At 29.7% G+C, this 26,460-nt stretch overlaps 4 protein-coding genes and 1 long non-coding RNA gene across 9 annotated transcripts; 4 read left to right on the top strand and 1 right to left on the bottom strand.

Moving 5' to 3' along the window:
* Positions 1-100: 100 nt before the first annotated feature.
* On the top strand, positions 101-17,195 carry LOC119599811 (metastasis-associated protein MTA3). Of its 5 annotated transcripts, none has more exons than XM_037949698.1 (13): positions 101-301; positions 4,397-4,558; positions 11,610-11,717; positions 11,986-12,236; positions 12,379-12,699; positions 12,758-12,946; positions 13,012-13,299; positions 13,360-13,538; positions 13,591-13,856; positions 13,937-14,275; positions 14,341-14,468; positions 14,546-14,661; positions 14,806-17,189. In XM_037949698.1, exons 1-13 carry the CDS (start codon positions 274-276, stop codon positions 14,942-14,944), a joined length of 2,514 nt encoding a protein of 837 aa, XP_037805626.1. In that variant the 5' UTR covers positions 101-273; the 3' UTR covers positions 14,945-17,189. The 5 variants fall into 5 exon arrangements, with proteins under 5 accessions (XP_037805626.1, XP_037805627.1, XP_037805628.1 ...); XM_037949699.1 differs by having other exon boundaries at positions 13,594-13,856; positions 14,806-17,188; XM_037949700.1 differs by having other exon boundaries at positions 13,606-13,856; positions 14,806-17,177.
* A 1,850-nt stretch (positions 17,196-19,045) lies between these two features.
* LOC119599820 (E3 ubiquitin-protein ligase FANCL) lies at positions 19,046-20,417 on the top strand. Its single transcript, XM_037949718.1, has 3 exons — positions 19,046-19,215; positions 19,293-20,276; positions 20,344-20,417. The coding sequence occupies exons 1-3, from the start codon at positions 19,096-19,098 to the stop codon at positions 20,377-20,379; spliced, it is 1,140 nt and encodes a 379-aa protein (XP_037805646.1). The 5' UTR covers positions 19,046-19,095; the 3' UTR covers positions 20,380-20,417.
* An 81-nt stretch (positions 20,418-20,498) lies between these two features.
* Positions 20,499-22,052, bottom strand: LOC119599819 (3-oxoacyl-[acyl-carrier-protein] synthase, mitochondrial). Its single transcript, XM_037949717.1, has one exon. The coding sequence runs from the start codon at positions 21,974-21,976 to the stop codon at positions 20,627-20,629; it is 1,350 nt and encodes a 449-aa protein (XP_037805645.1). The 5' UTR covers positions 21,977-22,052; the 3' UTR covers positions 20,499-20,626.
* Positions 22,053-22,572: 520 nt separating this feature from the next.
* Positions 22,573-22,856, top strand: LOC119599799. Its single transcript, XR_005231096.1, has 2 exons — positions 22,573-22,715; positions 22,783-22,856. It is a non-coding gene; the product is annotated as an uncharacterized LOC119599799 (long non-coding RNA).
* Positions 22,857-23,236: 380 nt separating this feature from the next.
* LOC119599814 (oligopeptidase A) lies at positions 23,237-25,854 on the top strand. Its single transcript, XM_037949708.1, has 2 exons — positions 23,237-23,469; positions 23,563-25,854. The coding sequence occupies exons 1-2, from the start codon at positions 23,381-23,383 to the stop codon at positions 25,655-25,657; spliced, it is 2,184 nt and encodes a 727-aa protein (XP_037805636.1). The 5' UTR covers positions 23,237-23,380; the 3' UTR covers positions 25,658-25,854.
* The last annotated feature ends 606 nt before the right edge of the window (positions 25,855-26,460 follow it).

The following is a 26,460-nucleotide window of genomic DNA, read 5'->3' as shown; positions in this document are numbered from 1 at the left end:
GCTTACAGTCGATTTTAAGCCGCCGCCGACATATTTAGTGTCAGTCGCCGCCGCCGTTGATATTTGTCGGCGCAGGGCTCTGATGGCGACTGTAATTCACAGTAATTTTCTAAGATGGCGACGAAAAAAACGCGTCTTGTGTGAATGTAATCATAACAAATTGTGATTTTTATTAATAAATGTGTTTAAAATTGCAAAAAAACTGTGTAATAATATTATTAACATTGAAGTGTATAAAATACATATAAAATTGTGTATGAAAATAAAGTGAAAATGGCTACAAATATGTATCGTGTCGGAGGTGAGATGAAGAAAAAAAATTTTCCATTTTTTCGCTTATATCTTTTGCACTGTGTTTCGTCTTCGTTTGTCGGTTTGCTTGCTGCTTTTATTTTTTTTTCATATTAATGATTTCTCTTCATGCCTCGTACACCTCTCCTACATTTATACACTTTTATGTGCTACTCTTTTCCGATAACGTCGCTGTTTTACGCTATAGTTAATGACGTTGAACTGAACTTAAAAAAATTGTTGGGTAGCCACTGCAGAAGTAGCGGCGGCACCAGCAGCATTGGGGGCCTATATTCTGATGTAGTTCAGCTTTTTTCTTATAATGGCTGCTGCTGGCTGCATTGTGTTAAAATTCCGTGTTGGCGAGTGGGTCTGTTTGTGCCTGTTTTTCTTGTATGCAAAAATATGGAAAATAAAAAGACGGAAGAATGTAAATCAGACAAAAAGAAAGACCCAGACAAAACACCAATATTGTTGGTTTCATTGTGCAAATGTGTCTGAATACAGTACAATTACATTTTAGTATGTGTACGTCCATGGTATAAAATGTGATGTGTTGATGATGACAATGATATTGATGGTGGTGTTGTTATATGCAGTATATAGTGCATTTATTTGATTTTATCATTTCATTGCTTTGTTTTCCAATTTTGTTTATTAATTATTATAATATTACTTTTTATAAAAAGTATCTTATAAAATTTACTAACTGCAACTAAAACTAAAAAAAAACAAATAAACTATAGTACCTATTGATTATATATTTCATTCCACCTCGATCATGTAAATACAATTACCAACCATCTTCATACATACTTAATACTCCTTTTCTCTGTTGATGCCAAAAATCAGATTCAGTATGAGTTTGCAATTTGTATTTAATGTTTTTTTTTTTCAAGTGAGCAGTGTATTTGTGTACACGAGTATTTCCATCGCCACACACCGCCGTTTAAACTCTTACGATTTTAATTTATCTAATTGGAATTTGTTGAATGTACTATTATATTACATGTATGTATGGTTTATACTTGTAATCTGGTTAAAAAAACTAGTGCAACTAGTTGAGAGTTGGAAAGATGGTGACGGTGTGTGAAAGTTGTTACAGATGATAAATTTCATTTATATTTATTATACCTACATATGTACATATTTATATGTACATATGTACGTCATTTACATGCACTTTTAATATGTTATGTTTAAAACAAATTAAGTTATATAGTATAATAGTCAATACATATTTGTATTATCTCTCCCTCTACTTCCATCAGAGTCAATAAAGCGTATATAGAAGTTTGTCAATGCGTGTGTAACATTGAGAATTTTTCTTCCAAGTCCTTATGAAATTCTAAAACGTTCACACCTATCAAATATTTAAAAAAAAGACGTGAACTAAAATTATAAAATAATTCACAAAAAATATATTTTTTAAATTATTACCCCCTTATTCACAAACAAAATTTTTATTTTATAAACAGTTTATAAATTAGATTTTGTATGGAAATTTTGTTTTATAAACCTTTTATAAAATAAAAATGTTGTTTGTGAATAAGGGGGTTATTATATAGTCAGAAAAACTAGAAGATGAAAATGTGGAAAATTGGGTTGATACGACTTTTTTATTTCCATATTCCTGTGTTTTGAATAAATTATATAATTTTCGCTTTGTTAATTTTTCAACCAGCGTAAAAAAGGGCATTTAACATTTGACAGAGTCAAATATATACTATATTTTCGGCTCAGTACGGAATTTGAGTACTCTATTATATAGTATTCAAACTCCTTGGGAGCTGTAACACCATTTAAATAACAAAATCTATATCTATTAATTAGTATTATTTCATTTAATGAAGTTCTTCGACTGGTTCTTGAAGAACCGGCCAGATTTCTAAAACATAAACAAAACAGGTGTATTTCCTTTCGAACTAACTATCTGTATAAATATGGAATATAAACGAAATGTAGTAATTTACCTATATTAATCGCAATGTTAAATCGAACATGTTTGTTTGGTATATTTTGTTTAGTTTGTGACTAGTTCTTTTGGGAGTACCCTTGTGTGGAGTTGCCTCAATTTTTGCAATAATAAATGTATACGATATTTTGAGTGTTGATTTCAAAATTAACATCACTGTTGAATGTTTTATTTAATTTATTTTTTAAACATTTTTTAAAAAAATATTACTGAATTTTGGATTTAAAACACTAAATTTTAATGCCTGAGAAAAAACATTGCATTGATAGGACTTTAATCCATATAGTGAACTCATGTGATTTTTGCCTATACATATTCATTGAACCTATAATAAATTTAAGTGCATGTTTATGTTATATGTACCTACATACATTTGTATGTAAACCTAATGGAATAGTTAGTGGAAACTTTAGATTATGAGAAATGTCTTTACCTATCGAACAATCATATATTTAATTATTTAAAATTTTGTACGAATTAAAAATAATATTGTTATTGTTTGATAACAGCTTTAATTAAACATTCGTCGCACATGTAAACACACAGATTCACTGTAGTGTATTTATATGTATGATTTGTTCAAAGTCCAAATTTTAAATAAAAAATCAAAATTAGAAATCATAAAAGCTGTTTAATAAAATAAAAGAAAAGTAAATAATATATAGATGTAAAAGTTCTTTTACTAAATATGAACAGAACTACATTATTTAATGATTTATTTCTATTTTCCGCCATATAATATACCTCCAAGAAAACAATTGAAAGCATTTATAATATCAACAATATGGAGTAGCCCTTTTTACTTTATAACAAGTTCTTACTTGACCAATTGTTTGACTTTAATATATTTTTATGATTCGCTTTTAGTTAATTATACTAAACACTTCATAGGTATTGGGGTACGTATGTATGACTGAAAATAAAAACGTATACTTTTTGTTTTGTCTGTACTTATGTACATTTTGCATGTGTGTATGATTGTTTAAAACTCTGTTGGTATTTGTGTATCTATTTAGGTAGTTAGATAGATATATTGGTTGGTATCTCTAATAATACCGGTGAATCTGCTAATGACACAAACAACATATATTCATGCTACATATAAAATACTGTAATAAAAAGTGTGTATATTAATATAGAAAAGGTTGATGCAACAATTTGAATTAAAAAATAAAATATATCATATTATGATTTAATATATATGTACATATGTATATAGTGCATCCTGTACAATACATTTCAACATTTGAAACGAAGTAAATATTAATTTGAAAACATATTTAATTTTAATACATTGAGGATCATCTTTAGGTGAACGATTAGCGATTAAATTAAAAATAATAATCAAAAACTGTTTTTGAGTACTCAGTTAATTTTGTTTGCTAGTTTAAGCGCCCAATGGAGGCTGTTTAAACTTGAACAAGAAATGCAAAAGTGTAAACAACTGACGCAAAATAATTAATAACATTTTTTATAAATACATATTAACATTAAAATGTTTCAGGCTGAGTTTTACAGTCTTACTAACCCCGGTTAACACCAACTCCGGTTATCGTTTAACCGGTAGATATTCTGCCGGTTAAAATGTTTTTTTTTTTTATGAAAACTGTCAATTTAACCTTACGATAAAATATAACCAGACATTGAGATAATAGGGGTAAGGAAAAAAAATGTTACTTAAGTTTGGAAATTTCATACTAATTTGAAAACTTAAGTGTAATTTCTTTTCTGAATGGGAACTGTATTATTTATTGATTAGAACAAATAATATGTCGGCCCTGTCGACCGACTGCACTTTCATACACCTCTTCTTTATATAATATGTATATGTTTTATAACCTCAAAAATAAAAGTGTATAATTTTAATAGTAGTGTAAGAAATTAAAACAAAAAAGATACAAGACGTGCCAAAATACACATATTTTAATTCATATTTTGGAAAACAAGGTTTCTAATGGGATAGAATGACAAATTTTTCAAATACTCCTACTTTTATAAAATCTATAACATTCAGAAAGCGTACAAACGTCACATACAATCGCATTCATAGTATATTGTATATTAAAAATATAATTGTTTATCTTCTTTATAATTTGTAAATAATGTTTTCCTTTTTTTTTTTAATTTCAGACTATGTCTATGTAGAGACATCTCCGAATAGTCCATATCTAATACGTCGCATTGAAGAATTGAATAAAAGTCAAAGTGGTAGTGTTGAAGCCAAAGTAATGTGCTTCTATAGAAGAAGAGATCTTCCAAATACCTTGGTTCAATTAGCTGATAAACATCAACGTAAGTATTTGTTTTCAAATATTAATTTTAATTTCAAAATATCCTCGTTGAGTCGAACATTTTGTAATTAGATTTGATCATTATATTTAATTTTCAATCTATTTAATTTATGTGAGATAAATTAGTATAATACAAAATATACTACAATTAAACTGTTACTTAAAACAACACATTCTAAGCATATGAATTTATCAAAAAAAAAAAATCTCATCTGCTTACTGGAAATAAAAAATTATTTTTAATTTCTAATTTTCATTTAAATATTGTTTGTCCTTAATAAATATTCAATTTTGTATTTGAAAATTAGATCAAGTTTAGTGTGTTGGAATTAGTTGAACCAATTTTATTAAGTGACATAAAATATATACAAACATATCGAAAAGAAAACACTACACAATAACATGAACAATGTACACGTAAATATATATTGTATAAAACAAAAGATGTACGTACGTATAATGTAAAGAAAAATCATAAATATCGATTTGCACTATGCTAAAGCAAAATAATGTTGAAAAATTCGAAAAAAATGCATAGATGTAAAAACCGTATCAAACAGAAAACGAATTCTGTCATATACATCTGTATGTGTGTATGTATGTACATATATATGTATGTACATTAGGGTCATAACCACAAATGACAATGTAATATCCAGTAATGCTCTGATTTTATTTAAAACTAAAGGATGTTCTATACAACTGTATTTTATATATTTTTTAAATTTCATATACATGTATGTACTTTCAAAATATAAAAGTAATGCCCTAATATGATGTACAAAACTCTCTTGCTATCATATTTTTTAATTCAACAAATATGGGAAGTAACAGCGACAAATACAACAAACATTTTAATGGTTTTCAGTGGTTGTACAGATCTGGGAAATTATTATTACAAATAGTTTTAAACTGAAGTCTTAACGATATGTATATGATGATAGGTATTTTCTAAGACACAACCAAAATTACATATGTATGTATTTCGATGGAACTTATTCGACGACTAGATCACAAGTACATACATACATATATTCCAAAATATATTTAAATCTAATATCAATAAAAATCGTATTACCAACTGAAACGATCCATAAATGAATAGCTTCCATACAACGGCCACTTCCGAAAATCACTTTAACGCACAGAATTCAGTCCTGTGTAATTGTTGTTACGAAAACGAAATTTTAGCTTTCTTTATAAAATACTATTATACGTGTAGGGTATTTAATATTCTGCATAGCCGAATATAGCACTGTTATTTGTTAATAAATAAAATACATATATTTCTATAGAGTTTAAAAATAAGAAAATTATCTAAAAAGTATTGGAAAAAAATACAATAGTACTCAAACCTCCATCCCTGAGTATGTAGTAGAGTGATATGCATAGGTATTTTTTGGAGAAAATATTTAAACATATTTTAACTTTTTTCTCTAAGAGACAAATTTGAAAATGAAATTTATATTAGAACATGCTTTTCAGATTGTAATAATCAAATCTAATATTTTTCCGGATTTTATATTTCTAAGATAGCCGCTTTTTAGTAAAGTAAAGAAGTAGTAAAAGTAAGACGGTGATGTCATTGGAGGCAATTACTTACCACCATTATACGAGTACTTAAAAGTAATGCAGACGGTATGTAGTAGTCATTGAAATGTAGTTAGTAGTTGTGTAAGTACAAGTCATTACCGAGTTTTTGCTGGATATATTCACATTTATCAAACATTTATGAAAAAATAAAAACGTAACGACTTTTTTGAAGTAATGCGAATATCGTGACATTGTAAGTTCGTCAATTTATTTTTCCAAATTCCTGTGATTTACAACAGTTTCCAAAAACCCTCTAATTTGATAATTTTCTACCGCGAAAGTTTTTTTTTTTTTTCAAAATATATTCTTTATAGTCATAGACACTAGAATATGAATGGATTTTACTCACGTCCAGTATTAAACTAATTTTATTCTGGATGAACCTTATGAAATGTGACAAAATGTACAAGTGTATTTTTTGCTCACCACGAAATTGTATCGTAATATCTACGAAATTTTTTAGTATAATGCAAAATAATTTTATATAATAAATGTTTGTTCATTTAAAAAATATTTTTGTAATTTTAGAAAAAAAAATTATGAAATTTAGAAAATATTTTTTTTTAATTACAAACAATTTTTGTTAATTAAAAAAAAATAATTTTATTTAACAAATTATTATCCGGTCGAATTTTTTCATTTATTTACTTTGTGAATTACATTATAATCAAAGTATAATAAGTAGTCCGATTCTTTGACTGCAGCACCTAACTCTAAGCATGTGGTAGTGAGCAAGTACCTAACTCTAAATACATATGTGCTACACTGAAAGAATTCATGCTTAACTTTACGAAATATAAATTCGTAATTTTTTTTTTCGTAATATTTACAAAAATTTCGTGTGTATTACGAAATATTATTTAATAAAAAGTTTTCTAATTTTACGAAAACCCCAGCAGTTCGACAAAGAGTCAATGCATACGAAAAAGACAGTAATTTCCACTAATAGTTAACCACCTGGATGATCGTAATTCGTATGTTTTGGGTCATTCGTCACGAATGTACCCTTTGTAATCGAGAATGAAGACAGTCGTCACTTTAGTGTCCTCTTTGTAAGCGGGAGCGGAGACAGTCGTCTTTTTACTGTCCTCAAGTAACCTAGAGATTATACTCTTAAAAGTTGTTTTTTTTTGTACTTCCGAAAGACAATCGTCACTTTAGTGTCCCCTTTGTAAGCGAGAGCGGAGGCAATCGTCTCTTTACTGTCTCTTTGTAGGGTGTAGAGTGACGATTCCTCGTAAGACAAGCCCATGTTAAAATGGTCGGTCACCTGGGTAGTCAGGTGGCTAGGGGCCACCACAAGTGGTAGGTTAAGTGGTCAATTCGGGACTGTCCTGTCGAACTGCTGGGACCTTTTGCAATATCTTTTTTGTAAATTTAAGCGAAATTAAATATAATAATATTGATTAGATTATAAATAAATAAAACTACAACATTTTTAATAAAAATTAAAAAAAGTTTTATATAATTCACGAAATATTTTAATAACATAAAAGAAAATTTCGTATGGATGATAATTTGTTAGCTAAATCTACAAAAATTACTTTAAAATTAACAAAAATGTTTTTATGAAATTTAATTTTTTAAAATTATTTTGCATTATACTAAAATATTTCGTAAAATTTCGTATATATTACGAAACAATTTCGTGGTGAAAAGACATATTACGAAAGGTTTTCGTACTTTCATAAAATTAGAAAATAGTTTGATTAAATGATATTTCGTATTATAGTCGAAATTTTCGTCAATATTACGAAAAATGATAATTGGTCTAATGAGGCTTTTATTTTACAGTAATGAATAAAGAAATAAATAAAGTTACACAATTTTTTTCGTAAAGTTAAGCATGGATTATTTTCAGTGTGTGTTTGTTGTTAAAAGAGTGAAACTCAAAGCACATTGGAAAATATACAACCATATGTATGTGTGCATATAAATATATAGTTTAAAATACAGATTCTCAATAAACTCTGTAGACAATAAGAAGAGTACGTATATTTTTAAAGTTGGGTAAAAATTAAAAAAAGCTTACAGAATGTTTCGATTTTTACTATAAATTTAATCGAGCGTTATATTTGTATTTATAATCTTGCTTATCGAGAAATTTAAAAAAAAATCCATTACTACAATAAATTAGAAAAAAAAAACTATTTGTTATTGTTGTCAAAAGAGTTTCTTGAACAACTGTTAGAAATGAATAAATGTTTCTGAACCTCTATAGGGAATGAATGTTTATGTGTCTGTGTATGAATGGAATCATATAGTATATCCTGTTTGGGTACACGTTTATATTAATGTTAACGAACATCTAAAATAGGTTTACTCTTTGTATACAACAAAATACATACATACAAATAAACATATATTCATACTTCTTATACATTTATCAGCTTGAAAGTACATATTACGTATCTAAAGAACATGTATGCATATAAAAATTACATTTCGTAAAGGAACTTGAAATATAAAAGAAATAGGAGTTTAAAAACAAGCAAATGTTATTTCAATAAATTGCAGTTTTTGGCTAAATTAATAGGTTTTTTATATATTATTTGGATTGACCTATTTAGAAGAGCAATTGCAGTATTTATGGTATCAGAAAGGGATTTCTAAAATCAGCTATGTGTCCTTACTAGTATGGCCTAATATACATATGTACATGGTTTAATTCTGTATTTATCAGCAGATTAGACTCGAGAGTATGGTAGTCAGTATGTTTTTTTTTTTTTTTTTTTGGATTATTGTTTTTCCAGTATATTTTCAGAATTTTTGTACGTTTATTATGTAATTGTATTTCTGTATTTGCAATATACATATCTTTTAAACACTTTAAAGATGTTTAACTGTATGCATAATTGCAATTCGATTTGATGGCTAAGTTTTTTTGGAAAAATATCAGTCAAAAATTTAAATGCAATTAATAAAGCCAATTATTTTATTGTACAACAAATATACATATGTCCATAATTAGCTTAATATTTATTCATATTATTAATATTAAAATATACAAATAAGTTTGCCTTTTAATATTATCCCTAAATATATGTTTATTAAATAAATTACATGCCACATATATTTAAGTATATTTTTTGCAATTTTTTTTAATTTATGTACAGTTTCTTTTATGTTCTATTTTTTCGTTTTTTTTTACATTTGTCAAAAACGAGAAAAATGGAGAAGTACACATAAGCATCCTTGAAAGCCATTTTTCGCCACCCCTTTTTAAAACAAACACCCCCATCTCTTCAAATTTTCAACACAATACAATCATCAAGCAACATCCAATGTTTTTATGTAACCTACTCACATGGCTCCATTTTATACCACCCAAAACACCTCCATTCACTCGGTCTCTATCTATACCCAGTAGCCATCCGCCACATAGCATCGTTGGTTGTTTGTTTGGCATTAATTTTTATATGTATTCTCCAAAATGCTAAATGAAAATAAATATAGATTGATCATACTACTGTTACAAATTTCAGATTTCAAACAATGCATAATAACTTTTTGTTGAATTTAGACTAGACAAATGTTTAATACAAAAATGCAACATTTTTTCTTAAAATTTACTTCAATGTTAATTTCAGAAGGGAATAATGTAATAGATCTAACCGATTGTAACTTGAATATTTTATTTTGTTGCTTTGGTCGTACTCTTTTTTTTAGCCTTTCATATAACTATCCAGTCACAACTACTACACTCAGACATAAATTTAACTTAAACTTTGTTTTGTGTAATGTTAACATTCAGGAAGCGCGTTCTTATCATCATTACAATATACAGTTTTTTATGGTAAATCCACACAAATATCCCCCACCCAATATGCATACTCCTTTGCACATTTCGTCATGTATTTTTGATTAAAATATGCACAAGTTTTTCAGTTATTTTTTTTATAATCTTATTTTTGTTTTTACTCTTAAGGGATTTTTATATACTTTTTTTTATAATTTTAGAATTTAATCATAATATCATGGATTTTAATTATAAAAAACAAATTATTGTTTATACATTTGTAAACTATAGACGGCTGGACCGATTTTCATGAAGATTTCACAATTTAATCCTGTATGTTTGGACGTATGTTTAGATTTAGAAGGGTTATGCACCATTAAAAGTTGAATATCAACTCGGAGACCATAAGGTCCATTGTGATTCCCTTCAAAGAGTGAAGATTACCTGCAATAGTGCGGTATGTTATTGTCCCACTTACTGACAAAGGCCCTAACTGAGCAATGCCCCGTTAGTATCCCTATCGGAACCCTTAGACTGCGTTTACCCAGTACTATAAGTATTTTGGTAGCCCCCATATCAAGTGTTATAAATATTGATACTTTCAACATCATTACCATGTCTGGAAGCAACAATAGGCCACGTTTAATTTCAAAATTTCAAGTAGGAAATGGAACATACAAAATAAGTAATTACACAGAAACTTCTACCGAATTGATTATTTTATGTTGTTTTTACTGATTGTGTTTTCTCACTTAATGTTAAAAACAAAAATGAGCGGACTAGAAATAGGGCAGTGGAAACTGTTAGCGTCAGAATCCTGAAATTTTGCACGGTCAATATTGAAATTCACATAAACAATTTGGGGATAAAATGGCCGGACAAGCAATAACAGGCGTGGCACCTCCCATATGAATTAAAAACAAAAAAGTCGTATATCTGGGAAATTATTGTATTTTTAATACTCAAATTTTGCACGAACATCTTTTACATTCATGTAAACATTTTTGCGTAATAAATCTGGGGATTAGCTTTAGGAGCGAGGCATCTCCCACATGATTTAAATACAGTACTGGGAAATCCATATGAACATTTAGAAAATGGCAAACTTGAAATATTAGGGAAACTATTCAGGTAAGAGTCCTCAAATTTTGTAAAAGTGTCTTTAGTATCAATATGAATATTTGGTTGAAGAATAAAAGCAATATTGGTCGTAGTATTTCCCTTATAAATTCAATATTAAAATTAGTAAATCTGGGAATCTATAACTAACTAGAACCCTGGGAAACGTTTACATAAATATGAATATTTGGAGTAATTAATGGGCAAACTATCAATAGTGAACGTGGCTATCTAAAATAGTGAGAGTTTTAAAATTTGGCATTATATGAAAAATCTTAAAAGGTTTCTTATTTGTACTGTTTTTAGGATAGCAAAGCACATTGGGTATAGCAATACTAAAAACTTGTTGGAATCTTTATTTTCAATTCAATATTGCGTCAATTGTTTTAATCTTTTTCTTATTTTTATTCGAAATACTAGAAGTTTGCCAATTAAAAAATGCAAACAAACATTTAATAGTTGGATTAAATATAATATTGTTTTAATGTTAGTATATTTATAAACATATTTTTATAATTTTTTTTACAATAAACACTGTTGATTATATATGTTTGTTAAAATTAAAACATAATTCCGAAATTTATTTTTCTAAATTATGTAGTGGCCACAGCTGAAGACTCACCACTGGCAATGAAGCTGAAGAAAACATGGCTTAGAACACCAGTAGGAGAAGAACAAGCGGCACAAGCTGTTCTTGATCCTTCGATAGGTATCAATTACAAACTCTTCTATTTACAATGCTTAGTTAAAAACCTCAATTGGATTTCTGTAGATTTTTTGTTTTAGTTGAAAAAAAAAAACGATTTATATGTTTTTTATTTCATTATTGGTATTTTGTATAAGAAAACGTAGTAAACTCAATAGTTTGAGTGTATATTGTAGAAAAAACTAGAGTTATTAAAAAATTACCGTAACTAATTATGTAGATATTTTTATTTCCTCTATATTATTATTTAAAAATAATATTTACTTTATAGCTGCCCTAGATGAAGAACGTACAAGTCCTGTTTCTGCTGCCGGTGATAAAGTAACAACGGGCCATAATGCTTCATCAGGAACATCGGAAAAAGGTGAACCCTTAACGGCTAAACAACGTTATCAAATCAAACATCGTGAACTGTTTTTGTCGCGACAAGTTGAATCATTACCCGCCACACAAATAAGAGGCAAATGTTCGGTGACACTGCTTAATGAAACGGAATCACTGCAAAGTTATTTAAATAAAGACGTGAGTCGTAAATTTCAGAAATTCTAATTTTTATAACTAGAAATTATTTTTCTACCAATATTTCTACATCATTTTATTTGATTGTTTATTTCATAAAAAAAAAACAAAAGTTCATAACTTAAATTAATTTCTTCTTCTGCAGGATACGTTTTTCTATTGTTTGGTCTTTGACCCCACTCAAAAAACTCTTTTGGCTGATAAAGGTGAAATTCGTGTTGGTAGTCGTTATCAAAGTGAAATTCCCGCTAAGCTTAAAGACATTACCACCGATGAACGCAAATTAGAAGAATTAGAAACTTTAGTATGGACTCCAAGTCATGTATTAACAGATCGAAAAATTGATCAGTTTTTGGTTGTATCGCGTTCCATTGGGACATTTGCACGAGCTTTGGATTGTAGTAGTTCGGTTAAACAGCCTTCATTACATATGTCTGCGGCAGCAGCAAGTCGCGATATTACTCTGGTACAAAACAATTGTTATCTTTATAATTATAAACAAATTAATTTAATTACATTTCCAGTTTCATGCCATGGACACTTTGCACAAACATAATTATTCCATTGAAGAGGCAATGTGTTCTTTAGTTCCTTCCACTGGTCCAGTTTTATGTCGTGATGAAATCGAAGATTGGAGTGCTTCTGAAGCAAATCTATTTGAAGAAGCCTTAGATAAATATGGAAAAGATTTCAATGATATACGACAAGATTTCGTAAGTATTTGCAATTTAATGAAATGTCGTATAAAGTTTTTTTTATTTTTCACCTACACTTGCAGCTGCCCTGGAAGACATTAAAACAAATTATTGAATATTACTACATGTGGAAAACGACAGATCGTTATGTCCAACAAAAACGCGTTAAGGCTGTGGAAGCGGAACTAAAGTTGAAACAAGTATATATTCCGCAGTATAATGCTACTACTACAACAAAGGGTAATAGTGGTGGTGTTGGAGCAACAACAGTTACAAAAGCTGGTGTTTTCAATGGCACAACAAATGGTGGTCCGGATGTCTCAAATATGGGCAAACCTTGTGAATCTTGCTCAAATATTAAATCATCACAAGTAAGGACGATATTAAAACTGTTTTACAAACATATCATGTAATTTATTATTGTGTAATAGTGGTATCCTTGGAATAGTGGCAATGTGCTCACGCGTCTGTGTCAAACGTGTTGGGATTATTGGAAAAAGTATGGTGGTCTTAAGAGTAAAAATGATGGCAGTATAGAAGATAGTAAGAAGAAAGTGATTGCCGACGAAGAGGAAAAAGTTAGTGATTTATCAAATCGTTCATTGCATAAGTGAGTATTGCATTTGGCTATTGTGAACGAATATTCAATTATTAATAAATTGGAGGCAATTTTATAGGTGTTCAATTGTTAATTGTGGCAAAGAATTTAAACTAAAAACGCATCTTGCTCGTCATTATGCCCAAGCTCATGGCATAGCAATTAGTTCCAGTTCGCCCAGACCGATAATGAAGACACGTACTGCATTCTATTTGCACACGAATCCAATGACCCGACTGGCGCGCATCATTTGCAGGAATATAATAAAACCTAAAAAAGCTGCCCGACAGAGTTCATATGCAATTAATACACAGCTAGTGAAGCAAGAATGTGAGTTTGCACAAAATACTACTTGACATGATAATATATTTATATTTATTTATTTTATCCTTTTACACCTTTTACGACAGTTACAACTCGCATGTCTGGAAAATCAGCTACAGATATAAAGAATATTTTGTTGCTGAAAAAGAAAGATCGTGGTAGTGTTACTAAGATAGCTAATCGTTTGGGATCACCAGGTATTGGACCACATGAGTGGTTAGTTTTGACTCCAAAAGATAAAATGCCAAAACCAGATGTGGTTTACTTCCCAAAACCACCGAAGGGCCCAGACGGCAGTCTACTCTACGATCGTATACCCAATAAGATTATTGATCTGGAAAAAGATATAACAATTATACCGACACCAGCTCCTTCTGTAATGCGTAAAAGACCTCACGAAGAAACACAACTAAATGGAACAGAAGGTATTTGTAATAATAAGAGTTACAACTATTTGTATGACATGTTTTGTATTATTTATTATTAATAGTGACTATCGTACCGGCTGGACCACCTACTAAGAGACCCAACAAAGATCCTATGCCCTCACATTGTCCGAGTCCTGAGCAATTTGCTGCTATGATGGCTGCCTCGGGTCAACCATTGTCAAGACATCATGTATGTACTATTCATTTGAACAATATTTTATAAATAAATTAATTGTGTAATTGTTTTTTCGTTATTTTAATTTATAGCTTAATGGAAAACCGAAAATTGCTCAAATGGCGCGTACAGGTAATGGTCGCAAACAGGTTATTAGTTGGATGGATGCGCCAGATGATGTTTACTTTAGAGCAACAAATGCCAGCAAGTAAGTGTAAAATGTTTCAAGTTTCCTCTAAATTGAATTGTCAACTACATAAAGTGGAATTTTGAAATCCATTTCACTTTTATCGCCTAAAAAAGTACTAAAACAAGACAAACCGTATCTTTGCTTAATTTTTTTGTGTTCCAGAAAAGCGCGTAAATTTTTATCACCAACAGATCTAAGAAGGGCAGCCCGTAAACCCTGGCGTAATATTCCTATAGCAGCAGCTGTAAAACCCCATATAGCCAGCAGAGCTATTAAGTCAGAGGTTGTTATATTAGACTGACCGTCATCAGCGGCATCTTTAACATCAACCACTTCATCGTCATCATCATTGATTGAACAACCACAAATTAATAAGCATTATCGCCAACAACTTCCAACTATACAACAACAACTTAAAAAACAGCAACCATTTCGTTACACCATGGATGCTCTGTTGAACTAAAAATTTGAAGTTTCAAAACGATGAAATGTGGAAGAATGATAATTGCTTCAGTGTTTTTTTTTTTAATTCTTGTATATAAATTAATTATTAATTGCAACAACTGAAGGATAACAAGTTGATTGTTTAAATATGAGCTATATACATACATTATACTAGATATACATAGGAGTATATTTAAAAGAAATTGAAGTGAAAAATTATGAATTTTAAGGACAACGACGAATATAATAATATTATATATACATACATATATAAAATGAAACAAAACTCTATCTTAAACCCAAATTCCCCCACTTCTACTTGACTATTTTTCGATTGATTTTGTTTTTTTTTTTTTGTTTGTTTCTTAAGCCTTAAAACAAACATGAATATTCTTTAAGCTGAAAAAAGTTCTCAACCTCCTCCCTTATTTAAAACAACGCCTAAAACAAAGTTTAATCCAGGAAATAATGACAACGGGAGAGGGAATAAATATTTTGTTTAAATTATAAATTTATTGTTATATAATATTTTTTATTATTTTTATAATTCTAAGGTTTTAGCATAAATACATAATTTTCCTTGATTCTGGCCAGGTTTTATAATATGAAAATACTACTATACATATATTTCATTAATGCTATTTAGTTTTTTACAGCTTGTGTTCAGTGTTTGTTTAAATAACTAATAGATAATATGTAGGTAGATAAGTGGCAGTATTTATAAAAGAATTCTATTGATATACACATTTAAAAGAAGTTTTTGCCTGACAAGTATTTATTACAAAGCGACATAAAATGTCGCTAGAGTACATATTTATAATACAAATTTTTATAAGTATAAAAAGCTTAGTTTTGAATTTAAATAACGTTTAATAAAAATAGTTAAGTGTAGGACTCAAAGCTCTAAAATATTTCTTAGTTGTGCAATAACACCAATTCATTCACCAATTTTTGAAGTTTCTTGTAATAAATATTTGTCGCGTATAGATTTCCTATTAACGTAACAGTTTTCACATACTAGAGTTTTTTTTTATAAATACAGCAAATTGATTTTGTCTATTAGGTTTATAAACTACTTTACAAATTTTTGTAAATACCTATTGAAAATATTTATCAAGAAATCTTTACAACTAGTTTGTTTTCAGTTGCTTCTACGGCTCAATTTCCCAATGTGTTGGTTGAAATTATAAAATAAATAATTTATTTCATTTCTAATTTGACTTAATAATAACATGTCAATTAAAGACTATACTACTTCATACCCCCCAATGAAATCAATCGAATTCGTTTATTTTATTGGTTTTTTTTTTTAATAAATACAAACATAAAATTAAATGAAATTATTACATATAAAAAAATAGTAAAGATATATGTAGCATGACATAAAATGTTTATAAAACAAAAAAATATAAATTATTTTTATACTTAAAACCTCCCACACACCATTTTTTACATTAAAGACAAGAAAAAATAATTCGAATTTTAATAAAAAGTAACAACAAAAATACGTATATTTCAAAATAAAAACATCATCAAATATAATAAAAATAGTTAATAATTCCAATACAAAAAAAAGGCAAATTAATCCGTAAATAGCTGACATTTGTTCAACATTTTTTCTAAAGATTTTGTAACAGAAAATTAAATAAAACTAAAAAATTCTTAAATTTCTATGAACAATATAAAATCTTTCAGACAGAATTTGACAAGTTAGGATTAAATTTAATTTTAAAAGCTTAAATTTCACAATTAATGTTAAACATGAAATTTCACATGCATAACTTACATATTTTTCTGTAAAATGTTTACAAAATTACTAATGCTGTGAAATGTTTTTATTTCTATTATTATTAAATTCTTTTTAACATTTTTGGGGTTTCTACTGTTTATGGTTTAAACGTTTTTTATCTTTGTTGCTTATTTTATAAACTAATAACTATTCAAAACTTAACTGCAAAAACAAATTTTAATTACATTTATTTTATTTATTCAATTATTGTCTTCCTAATATTTTTGGTTATATTTTTTTTTTTTTACAAAAAAACAATTTTTTCAGTTACCGAAAATACGTATTTTTTAGGACAAAGTCGTCTTAAATATATTCATAATTAAAATAAAAACTCTTGATAATTATTTTAAAGTTTTTTTATTAGATATAAAAAAAAACATTTATCGTGTATGTATATAAATTTATGTAAAACAAAATTAGACTTTAATTTGTTTTTTTAATTCCTTTTCTTTTATATCATATATATTTTTTTATTTATATAAAAACCAAATTAATCTAATTCATTTATATAAATATAATAAAACAAATAATATTTATATACATTTAATAGTTGTAACTTGTAACTTAATATTATAGCATTAAACAAAACATTCAAAATATAAAATAATTATATTTAAAAAAAGAAAAAGAAAAACAACAACAACAAAAATATATACATTAATATATTTTACAATATAATTATAATTAAATACCTTTACTTTTTAAAGTAATTATTAAATAAATAACAAAACAAAAAAGAAAAGAAAATATTTCACTTTTGATTAAGTTAATAGAACGAGAAAATAATAAAAGGATTAATAAAATAAAAAAGCCATGTGTTTAAGGCGTTTAAGAAAAAATGAAACCTAAAATAAAAACTCTAGCATAGCATTACCATCTTAAAATTAATAAAAAATAATACTTTTAAATGTAAAAATATTTATGTTGTTTTATTTTAATGTTAATTAAATTTATTGAATTAAAAAAGAAATTATTATCATCAGTTACAATCATGAATGCGGGACATGGCCCATACCCACAACAGTTATGAAAGAATATAGAATAAAATAAATCATGTTTATTTTATATGAAGCATTTATGTCCTTTGGCTTTAAATGGGAGGTAAAGTAAAATAGGGTCCGATCCTAATAAAATTTAGTAGAACGATATATGTATATATATAAAAGTTATGAATGCCATTTTAATACCAGGGTATATAATGGAATTATGAACATTCAAGACAATTTCTGAGGTGGACTTTGGAATATGTATATAAGAACCGATTATTACAAAATCGAAAAATTTAAATTGCAATCTATCGATTTAGAATATTATTGGGGTACTTTTACCAATTTTTCTTTGCGTTACAAACATAAGCATAAACCCATAGTATCCTTCCACTGATTTTCTTATTATTTATGTTTGTTACAATAACATTGTACATCTATATCAAGCATGGAAAATTCAGTACTTTAGTACCTTTTTCAGTAGATTTTGATATCGAGAAATACCGCGGTACCCCCACGACATTTTCGGAAATTCTTCTGACTTATAAACTTTTGATAAGTAGTCAACATACTAGACAATAAACCAGTCTATAGTCTAGTCTATAATGTAGTCTAGTCTATAGTGTAGTCTAGTCTATAGACTAGTCTAGTCAATGGTCTAGTTTATTGTCTCGTTTATAGTCCACTATATAGTTTAGTATATAGTCAATAGTATAGCCTTTAGTCTTGTCTATAATATAGTGGAAACGTAAAGAGAACTATTTTTGTTATAACTTAGTACTATTTCAAAATTTCTGTTTTCCATGCCTGATCTGTAGTAAAATATCATGGTTTAAAAAACTTTTTAATATCGACTTTTCTTCATATTAAATTTTTTTACTTTTTTTCAAAATATTCTTTTTCCTTCAAAATAGATTTACGGACATTTTTTAAACAAATAGTCCATTTTCCGAACAAAATCGATTGCTCGAAAATTGATTAGAAAATTGAATAGAATCTTAACTGACAGCTGTAAAGAAGATGTTTCTAACAGTTAATTTTTAACAAATTTTTTTACAGGTCCTTACACTCTGTTAATAAATAGAATTCTGTTAAAAAACATAACATTGTAAACACAAAACAACAGCTACTCCATTCAGAAAAGCGCCAAATTTTTTATTTACCATAAAGCCAAAATGAGTACATCAGTAAAAAGTGTAGGGTGATTAAATAATAATAAGTACGAAAGGAATAATGAATGAACACAAAGATGATTTAACAGTCGAAGACATAATTTTATTAAAACATCCCGGACTCGAGATGTCACAATCAAGAAATAAGAATACTATATTACAGGGAACAATAAAAGTCAAGGTAAACTAATTCTACATTATTTGGTCAATTTCTTGCAGATGTTTTTTCGATATAATGAACAACGCAATATTTTTCAGAACATTTGGTTAAATATTAAAATAATTTGCCCCAACTTCCCACATATTCATAACTTCCAATTGCAAGTGCAACACAGTTTTAATATAAAAACCTATACAAGTGCAAATCTCGATATACCCACAAATTGGGCAGTTGATGAATTGATAGAAAATTTACCAACATTAATACAAGCTTCAAAATCTGCAAATCAAATTTTAACCAATGCTAAAGAAGATTCCCAAACAAATATTTATGCTGAAATAGCCAAACTGTATGCACCCTCAGAATATGAGATTCTTCTTAATGACAGTTGTTCGCTGGTTCGTTTTAAGCGTTTTTCACAAAATGAACAGCATTTTCTAGAAGTGGCCTTGCCAAGTTTACAATTATTGGATCATAGTTTACCTTCATGTATTGATTGGCATGAACTGTTGGGTAAAGCCTCCTCTCTAACAATGCTCTTGCAACAATACATTAATTTTCTGGATGACTTAAGACCTTTTTATGAGAGTTTTACTGATATTGATGAATTGTGCTATGTGGTCCAGCCACCATTGCCCACCACTAAAGCGAATTGGCGTTTATTTGTTCTAAAAGACAAAGTTTATCTAAAGCTTCAGTTTGCTGACCCTTTCTCGCCACTAAGCTCCATGTCGGTTCACATTATCGGCCCAACGCAAGAAGTTACTCACTTAAGACGGATCTATAGCGAGGGATTACGTGATTGGGATGGGGACTTGGATGTCCACAAAAATCTTTTACGTATATTTGATTTGTGCTTTTTTCCAATGACTCCGGCAGAAGGTTCTCAAACAGCATCACAGTTTTGTAATATTTGCTACTGTTATAAACTCGAAAATGGCGAAATTCCTATTGTTTCGTGTGATAACAACCACTGTAGTTTAATATTTCATGCTGTTTGCCTTAAAGAGTGGTTTAGTACTTTGGCTGACGGAAAAACGTTTCTTGATGTTGCTTTTGGTGCCTGTCCATTTTGCAAAGCGGTATGTATTTTAAGTACAATATTAATATTGTGAAAGTTTAAACCACGCCGATTTGGTTTTATTGCAGAAATTATCCACATCTTTCCAAGAAATTCTGTCATAATCTTTATAATTTGAATTAATAAAGGTACGTACTTAAAATTTGCTTTTTTAATTAACTGATTAAAGAAGATGCGAAATTTATCTTTGTTCTCAATATACCCAGTAAAAAATTAGTACAAGTTAAAAATTAATAAACATACCACGTATATCCAATTTATTATGTACTAATTAACAAAAAATTACGATTTTTACAAACTTAACAATAATTTACTTGTAAGAAAGTCACAAGAAATGCAAGAGATGGTATTTTAACGAACATAGCTGGCAATGCATAGTGAAGCATTGGTACCACCGAAACCGAAAGAATTCTTTAGGGCAATACGTCTTTTATTTGCGTCTTCACTCCAGACCTCGGGTGTAGTAACAACGCGTACTCCAATCTTCTCATCCAACTCATCAACATTGATAGAAGGTGGTAATTTGTTTTCGCAGCAGCCCTGTATTAGAAAAGTAGCTTCCAAATTACCCGACGAACCCAATAAATGGCCATGAGCACCTTTAGTTGATGAGACCCTTATATTTGAGGCGTGCTCACCAAATACACGTTTAATAGCATGTGCTTCTATGCGATCTCCGGTAGGAGTAGAGGTCGCATGTGCATTAACATAACTTATCTCCTCTGGTAGGATTTGGGCATCCTTTATGGCTCTTTGCATAGCCAATGTGGCTCCCGTTCCGTCTTCACTTGGTGAAGTTATGTGATATGCATCACCGGATAGACCATAACCAAGTATTTCAGCCAATATGGGAGCATTACGTTTAAGAGCATGTTCTAGTTCTTCCAAAACCAATATGGCTGCTCCTTCACCCATAACAAAACCATCACGTTTCTTATCGAATGGCCGAGAAGCTTTCTCCGGCATATCATTGAAGGCAGTACTTAAAGCTCTTAGACGGCAAAAGCCAGCTATTGATAGAGGATCTATGCAAGATTCTCCACTGCCGGCTAACATTATGTCGGCGTCACCATTGCGTATGAAACGCATGGCATCTCCAATAGCATGGGCTCCAGTGGCACAAGCAGTCGATACTGAATGATTGGGTCCCCTCAAACCATGCCTCATACTTATGTGACCACAAGCCATGCTTGGCAAGAGGCGTGGCACAAAGAATGGACTTACACGATTATAACCTCTTTGCAGCTGTTGCCAAGCTCCATAGACTTCAGTCAAATCAAACATTCCCATGCCAACACAAACGCCAAAACGTTCCAACTCCTCACTACTAAGGTTTTTCGGTGTAATTTGTGCCGCTGACAATGCTTCTTCAGTGGCTAACACTGATAACTGGGTAGCAGGACTCATCAGTTTAATGTCACTTTTACTTAATAAATCATTTATGGGTAACTTTTCCTTGTTTATTTGTGCCGCTACTTGGCACGGCAATCCTTTGTACTGGTCTCCTAATGTTGTTATGGCCGCTTCACATTTCAATAACTTTTGCCAGGATTCCTGAACATTTCCACCCAAAGGCGTTATCGCTCCCATTCCAGTCACTACCACACGTCTTCTGTTGGTGTAGTTAAAGCGGGTGGTGGAAAAAGTCCGTACGTTTTGCTTTGATCCTGCATATTTTGTAAATTTTATTACGAAATTCATGTTTACTGTGGCTTGAACTAGATGGTGATCTACCGGTGAGATAAAGTTTTCCACACAGCTGTTTTCTGTTTTCGGATTTAACAGTAATATGTAATGTTAAATTAACATATGAAGTTTATTTAACATTTCATGCATATTTCTTTAAACCAGAAAATTTTAATTTTCCAACACTTATTTCCTAATTCTAGTTACCCAACAAACACAAACATGTGGTGTTTTTTTTTATTAAGAAATTCGAAATTAGTCCATAATTGACACAAGTCCCCATTAAAGGCCCTCTCAAAAAATCTACCTGTTGTTCTTATTTTGATTTTAAATGTTACAAATTGTTACTTTTTAATTATAAATCCATTTATCATTTAATATCAAAAAGTTCTTGTGCACCGATCTTTGAAAACCGAACAAGGTTCAGGTTTGAGTTCGGTCGGACTCTACTAATGTGAGACACTGTATTCATTAAATTATGAAACAAATATTTCAGTTTAACTTTTAAATTGTTTTAAAATACTATTTGAGAGAATGTTCATTTGTTTGCGAAATTTATTAAACAGCATCACAGTTTTGTAATATTTGCTACTGTTATAAACTCGAAAATGGCGAAATTCCTATTGTTTCGTGTGATAACAACCATTGTAGTTTAATATTTCATGCTGTTTGTCTTAAAGAGTGGTTTAGTACTTTGGCTGACGGAAAAACGTTTCTTGATGTTGCTTTTGGTGTCTGTCCATTTTGCAAAGCGGTATGTATTTTAAGTACAATATTAATATTGTGAAAGTTTAAACCACGCCGATTTGGTTTTATTGTAGAAATTATCCACATCTTTCCAAGAAATTCTGTCATAATCTTTATAATTTGAATTAATAAAGGTACGTACTTAAAATTTGCCTGTTGTTCTTATTTTGATTTTAAATGTTACAAATTGTTACTTTTTAATTATAAATCCATTTATCATTTAATATCAAAAAGTTCTTGTGCACCGATCTTTGAAAACCGAACAAGGTTCAGGTTTGAGTTCGGTCGGACTCTACTAATGTGAGACACTGTATTCATTAAATTATGAAACAAATATTTCAGTTTAACTTTTAAATTGTTTTAAAATACTATTTGAGAGAATGTTCATTTGTTTGCGAAATTTATTAAAAAAATTTGTTTTTACATCTGCTACTGGATTTGATAAAATGAAAATTAAATTAAGTTTTATTCTTTTATCCGATTATTATTTTATATAATATATTAAGGCTAGAAAAATTTTCATTATCCAACACTATTAAACAGCTGTGAAAAATAACATCATCCTTTTCCAGCTGACTTCTGATTGTGTAAAACATTTTATTCGTGCATTTAGTGAAAAAATTGGAAAAATTATATTTATTTCAATTTTATTAAATAAAAAAATAAGAAAATATGTTAACAGCATTAAAACAACTATCTAAAACCCAAGCAGCAAAGAGATATTTACACACTACTGCCAAACAAAATGGTTACATAGTATTGTAAGTAAAAAATGGATTTATTTTGACAGTCTTGTGCCCGGCATGAGGTCGTCTGATAACCAAAGAAATGGTTAATATTATTCCTTATTATAGAGTACCGGAAATTGGAGAGGATGGTCAGGCTGGAGACGTTGTTGTGAAGCCGGATGGTTTGCCAGCCTTCAATGAAATCACTATAGAGAACTGTTTGGGTGCAATAGGAAGTCAGGCGGGTGCTGTTGAAAAACTGGTGAAGAGAATCGAAAGCGATGTACATGAAATGAAAGAAAATGAAAAATTGGATTTGGGTCAGGTTTTTAGAGAACTGGATGAAGCTACGGGACCTTTGGATACTACATGGGGTATAGCCAAGGCTTTGTATTTGGGCAACAGCAACCTTATACCTACAAAATCATATATGAATATTCACGAGAGAGCCAGAAATGCTAGAGCTTCACGTTTCTGCAATAAAATTGTTTATGAAGCCTTGCTGGAACAAAATGCTGATGAGCTAACAGATGGCGAAGAAAAGAGACTTTTACAGAAGTACTTATTGGAAGGCAATCTAAACGGTTTATCTTTAAGCAACGAAAGTCGAAACGGTCTTAAAGAAGTGCTTATGCAATTGGGAAAGGAAAGAGCTAATTTCAAAAATAAAGTCAATGTTTCTGTACATAGTTTTGCCCATGTTGTACATGACTACCAATTGGTACGTGATTTCCCTGCTACTCTTTTGGAAGCAACGGCTATCGACCAACACAGACCTACGACACAAGGACCTTGGAAATTTACACTACAACCACAAATTGTCGAAGGTTTCCTAAAGTATTGTCCAGATCGCACTCATCGTTGGAATATTTGGCAAGCAAATGTACGCAAATGCTCAAATCATATGGACAAAAGTTTAGAGAACAGTACACATTTGGAAAAGATACGCAGTTTACGTAAACGCCAAGCTAATGCTTTGGGTTATCCCAATTTTGCAACCATGTCAATGCAAACGAAAATGGTTAAAGATGTTTCGGAACTAAAACAAACATTTGCTAAGCTCTTGCAATTCGCTGGACCCGCTCAGTCAGTGGAAATCGAAAGTTTGCAACAATTCGCCGCCAGTAGCGGCTTCGAGCATAAACTGGATTTGTACGATGTCACATATTGGCAAAGAAAATATTTGTTGGCCGAACACAAACTTGATGAAGAAGCTTTAAGAGTATATTTCCCATTGCCTAGGGTATTCTCAGGACTATTTTCATTGTCGGAAAAATTGTTCAACATTAAAATCGTCGAGAGAAAAGATGCACAAGTATGGCAGCCGGCGGTTAAATATTTTGATGTTTTCGATTGTGATTCCGATGGCGGCAGCCATCCTGTCGGTGGATTTTATGTTGATTGTTATTCGAAGGAAAATAAATTTGGAAAAAATAATGGCTGGATGGTTAGTATACGTAATCGCAATGAGGCCGCAAAATCGTCACCATTGTGCGCGTTAATTTTTAATTTCAATGCACCCATCAATGACAAACCATACCTTTTAAATGTAGATGATTTGAAAATGGTATTCAAGACTTTTGGTTCTGCCATGCAACATCTATTGACAAAAGCACGATTCACCGATTTAGCAGGTCTTTCTAATATAGAATGGGATGCTTCGCAAGTATCAGGCTATGTAATGTCAAACTTTTTGGACAATCCCACTATTTTGAAATCAATATCAGGCCATGTTGATAGTGATGATCCTTTACCCGATGATTTGGCTAAAAATGTACGTCTACTGAAGACACATCTGGGTGGCTACAATCTATGTCAAGAACTATATCTTTCTGATTTGGATATTGAACTACATCAATCCGATAACTTTTGGTTAGAGATTGTACGTAAACTTTGGCCAGTGTATCGTTGCATGCCATTGGAGAAGAAGGATTCGCATCCTTGTTCATTAACGGAAATCTTTTCGGGCGATTGGGGTGCAGCACACTTTTCACATCTCTATTCAAAAATTATTGCCGCTGATATTTCTGCCGCTTTTCAACAAAATCCACAAGATTATTCCGAAACTGGAAAACGTTTCAAAGACACTTTCCTGTCATCAGGTGGCACTATACCTACTGCTGAAGTTTTCCGTCGTTTCCGTGGTCGTGATCCCTCAGTAGAAGCACTACTGCGTTCATTGGATATATACCGTGAGACACAAACATCCGGTGAATTGTAATGATTTTTAAGTTAATATTTATAAAATACAACCTTAATAGGTTATATAAAAAAATTTTGTTGTAGTGAAGGTATATTTTTAAATTTAACAAGATATGAAAATAAAATCTGTACTGATGAAATGAAGTGTTATCAATTTGAAATTGTCATCTTCAAAATAAAATTGAATAAAAATGTATGAATTATATTTAGAAAATACTTAAAATGAATAATGTGATTTTAATATGCATCATTCTAAGAGATTTGTGCAAGTTAAAGTTGTTCATGGAAAATGTACAACTTTTTCTATACGTTTTGTTGTTATAAATAAATTATTTATATTATTTTAAATAAATCTTGCTTTTTTGCAAGATATTATTTAACTTTCTTTGTTAGTTTCTTAATTTGTAATATGGCACAAATTTTGTAACTAAATTTTCGAACAGTTCCCGAATTGGTTGAAATTTGGCACATATAAAGTCACCTGATGACAATGCAATGTTATATTATGTTATTGAAAATTTTAACTGAACTTAAAACCACTTCCTGTAGCTTAAATACATATGTGAAATTCAGCATATTATGTAGACATCTGCTTTGAAAATTTCAAAAGTTAAATCAAATTGCCAGATATAAATTTTTAAAGCAAAATTGGAAAAAAGAAAATTTGTTTGAATTTTCTTGGTTTGTTCTTAAATTAAACAAAAGCTGAAATAGTTAAAAAATTATACAATATTTAAAAGCTTATCATAAAAGCAAATTTTTTAATAAACTTATTCTTGTTTGTTTTTTATAACTTTTTATTTAATAATTCTTATTATGTTA

The sequence above is a fragment of the Lucilia sericata genome, unplaced genomic scaffold, assembly GCF_015586225.1.
Source record: "Lucilia sericata isolate MDLA Ls3-8-SP2 unplaced genomic scaffold, ASM1558622v1 Contig000089F_arrow, whole genome shotgun sequence".
NCBI lineage: Eukaryota > Metazoa > Arthropoda > Insecta > Diptera > Calliphoridae > Lucilia > Lucilia sericata.
The sequence above is the reverse complement of the archived record's forward strand: the minus strand, read 5'-3'. Positions and strand labels throughout refer to the sequence as shown.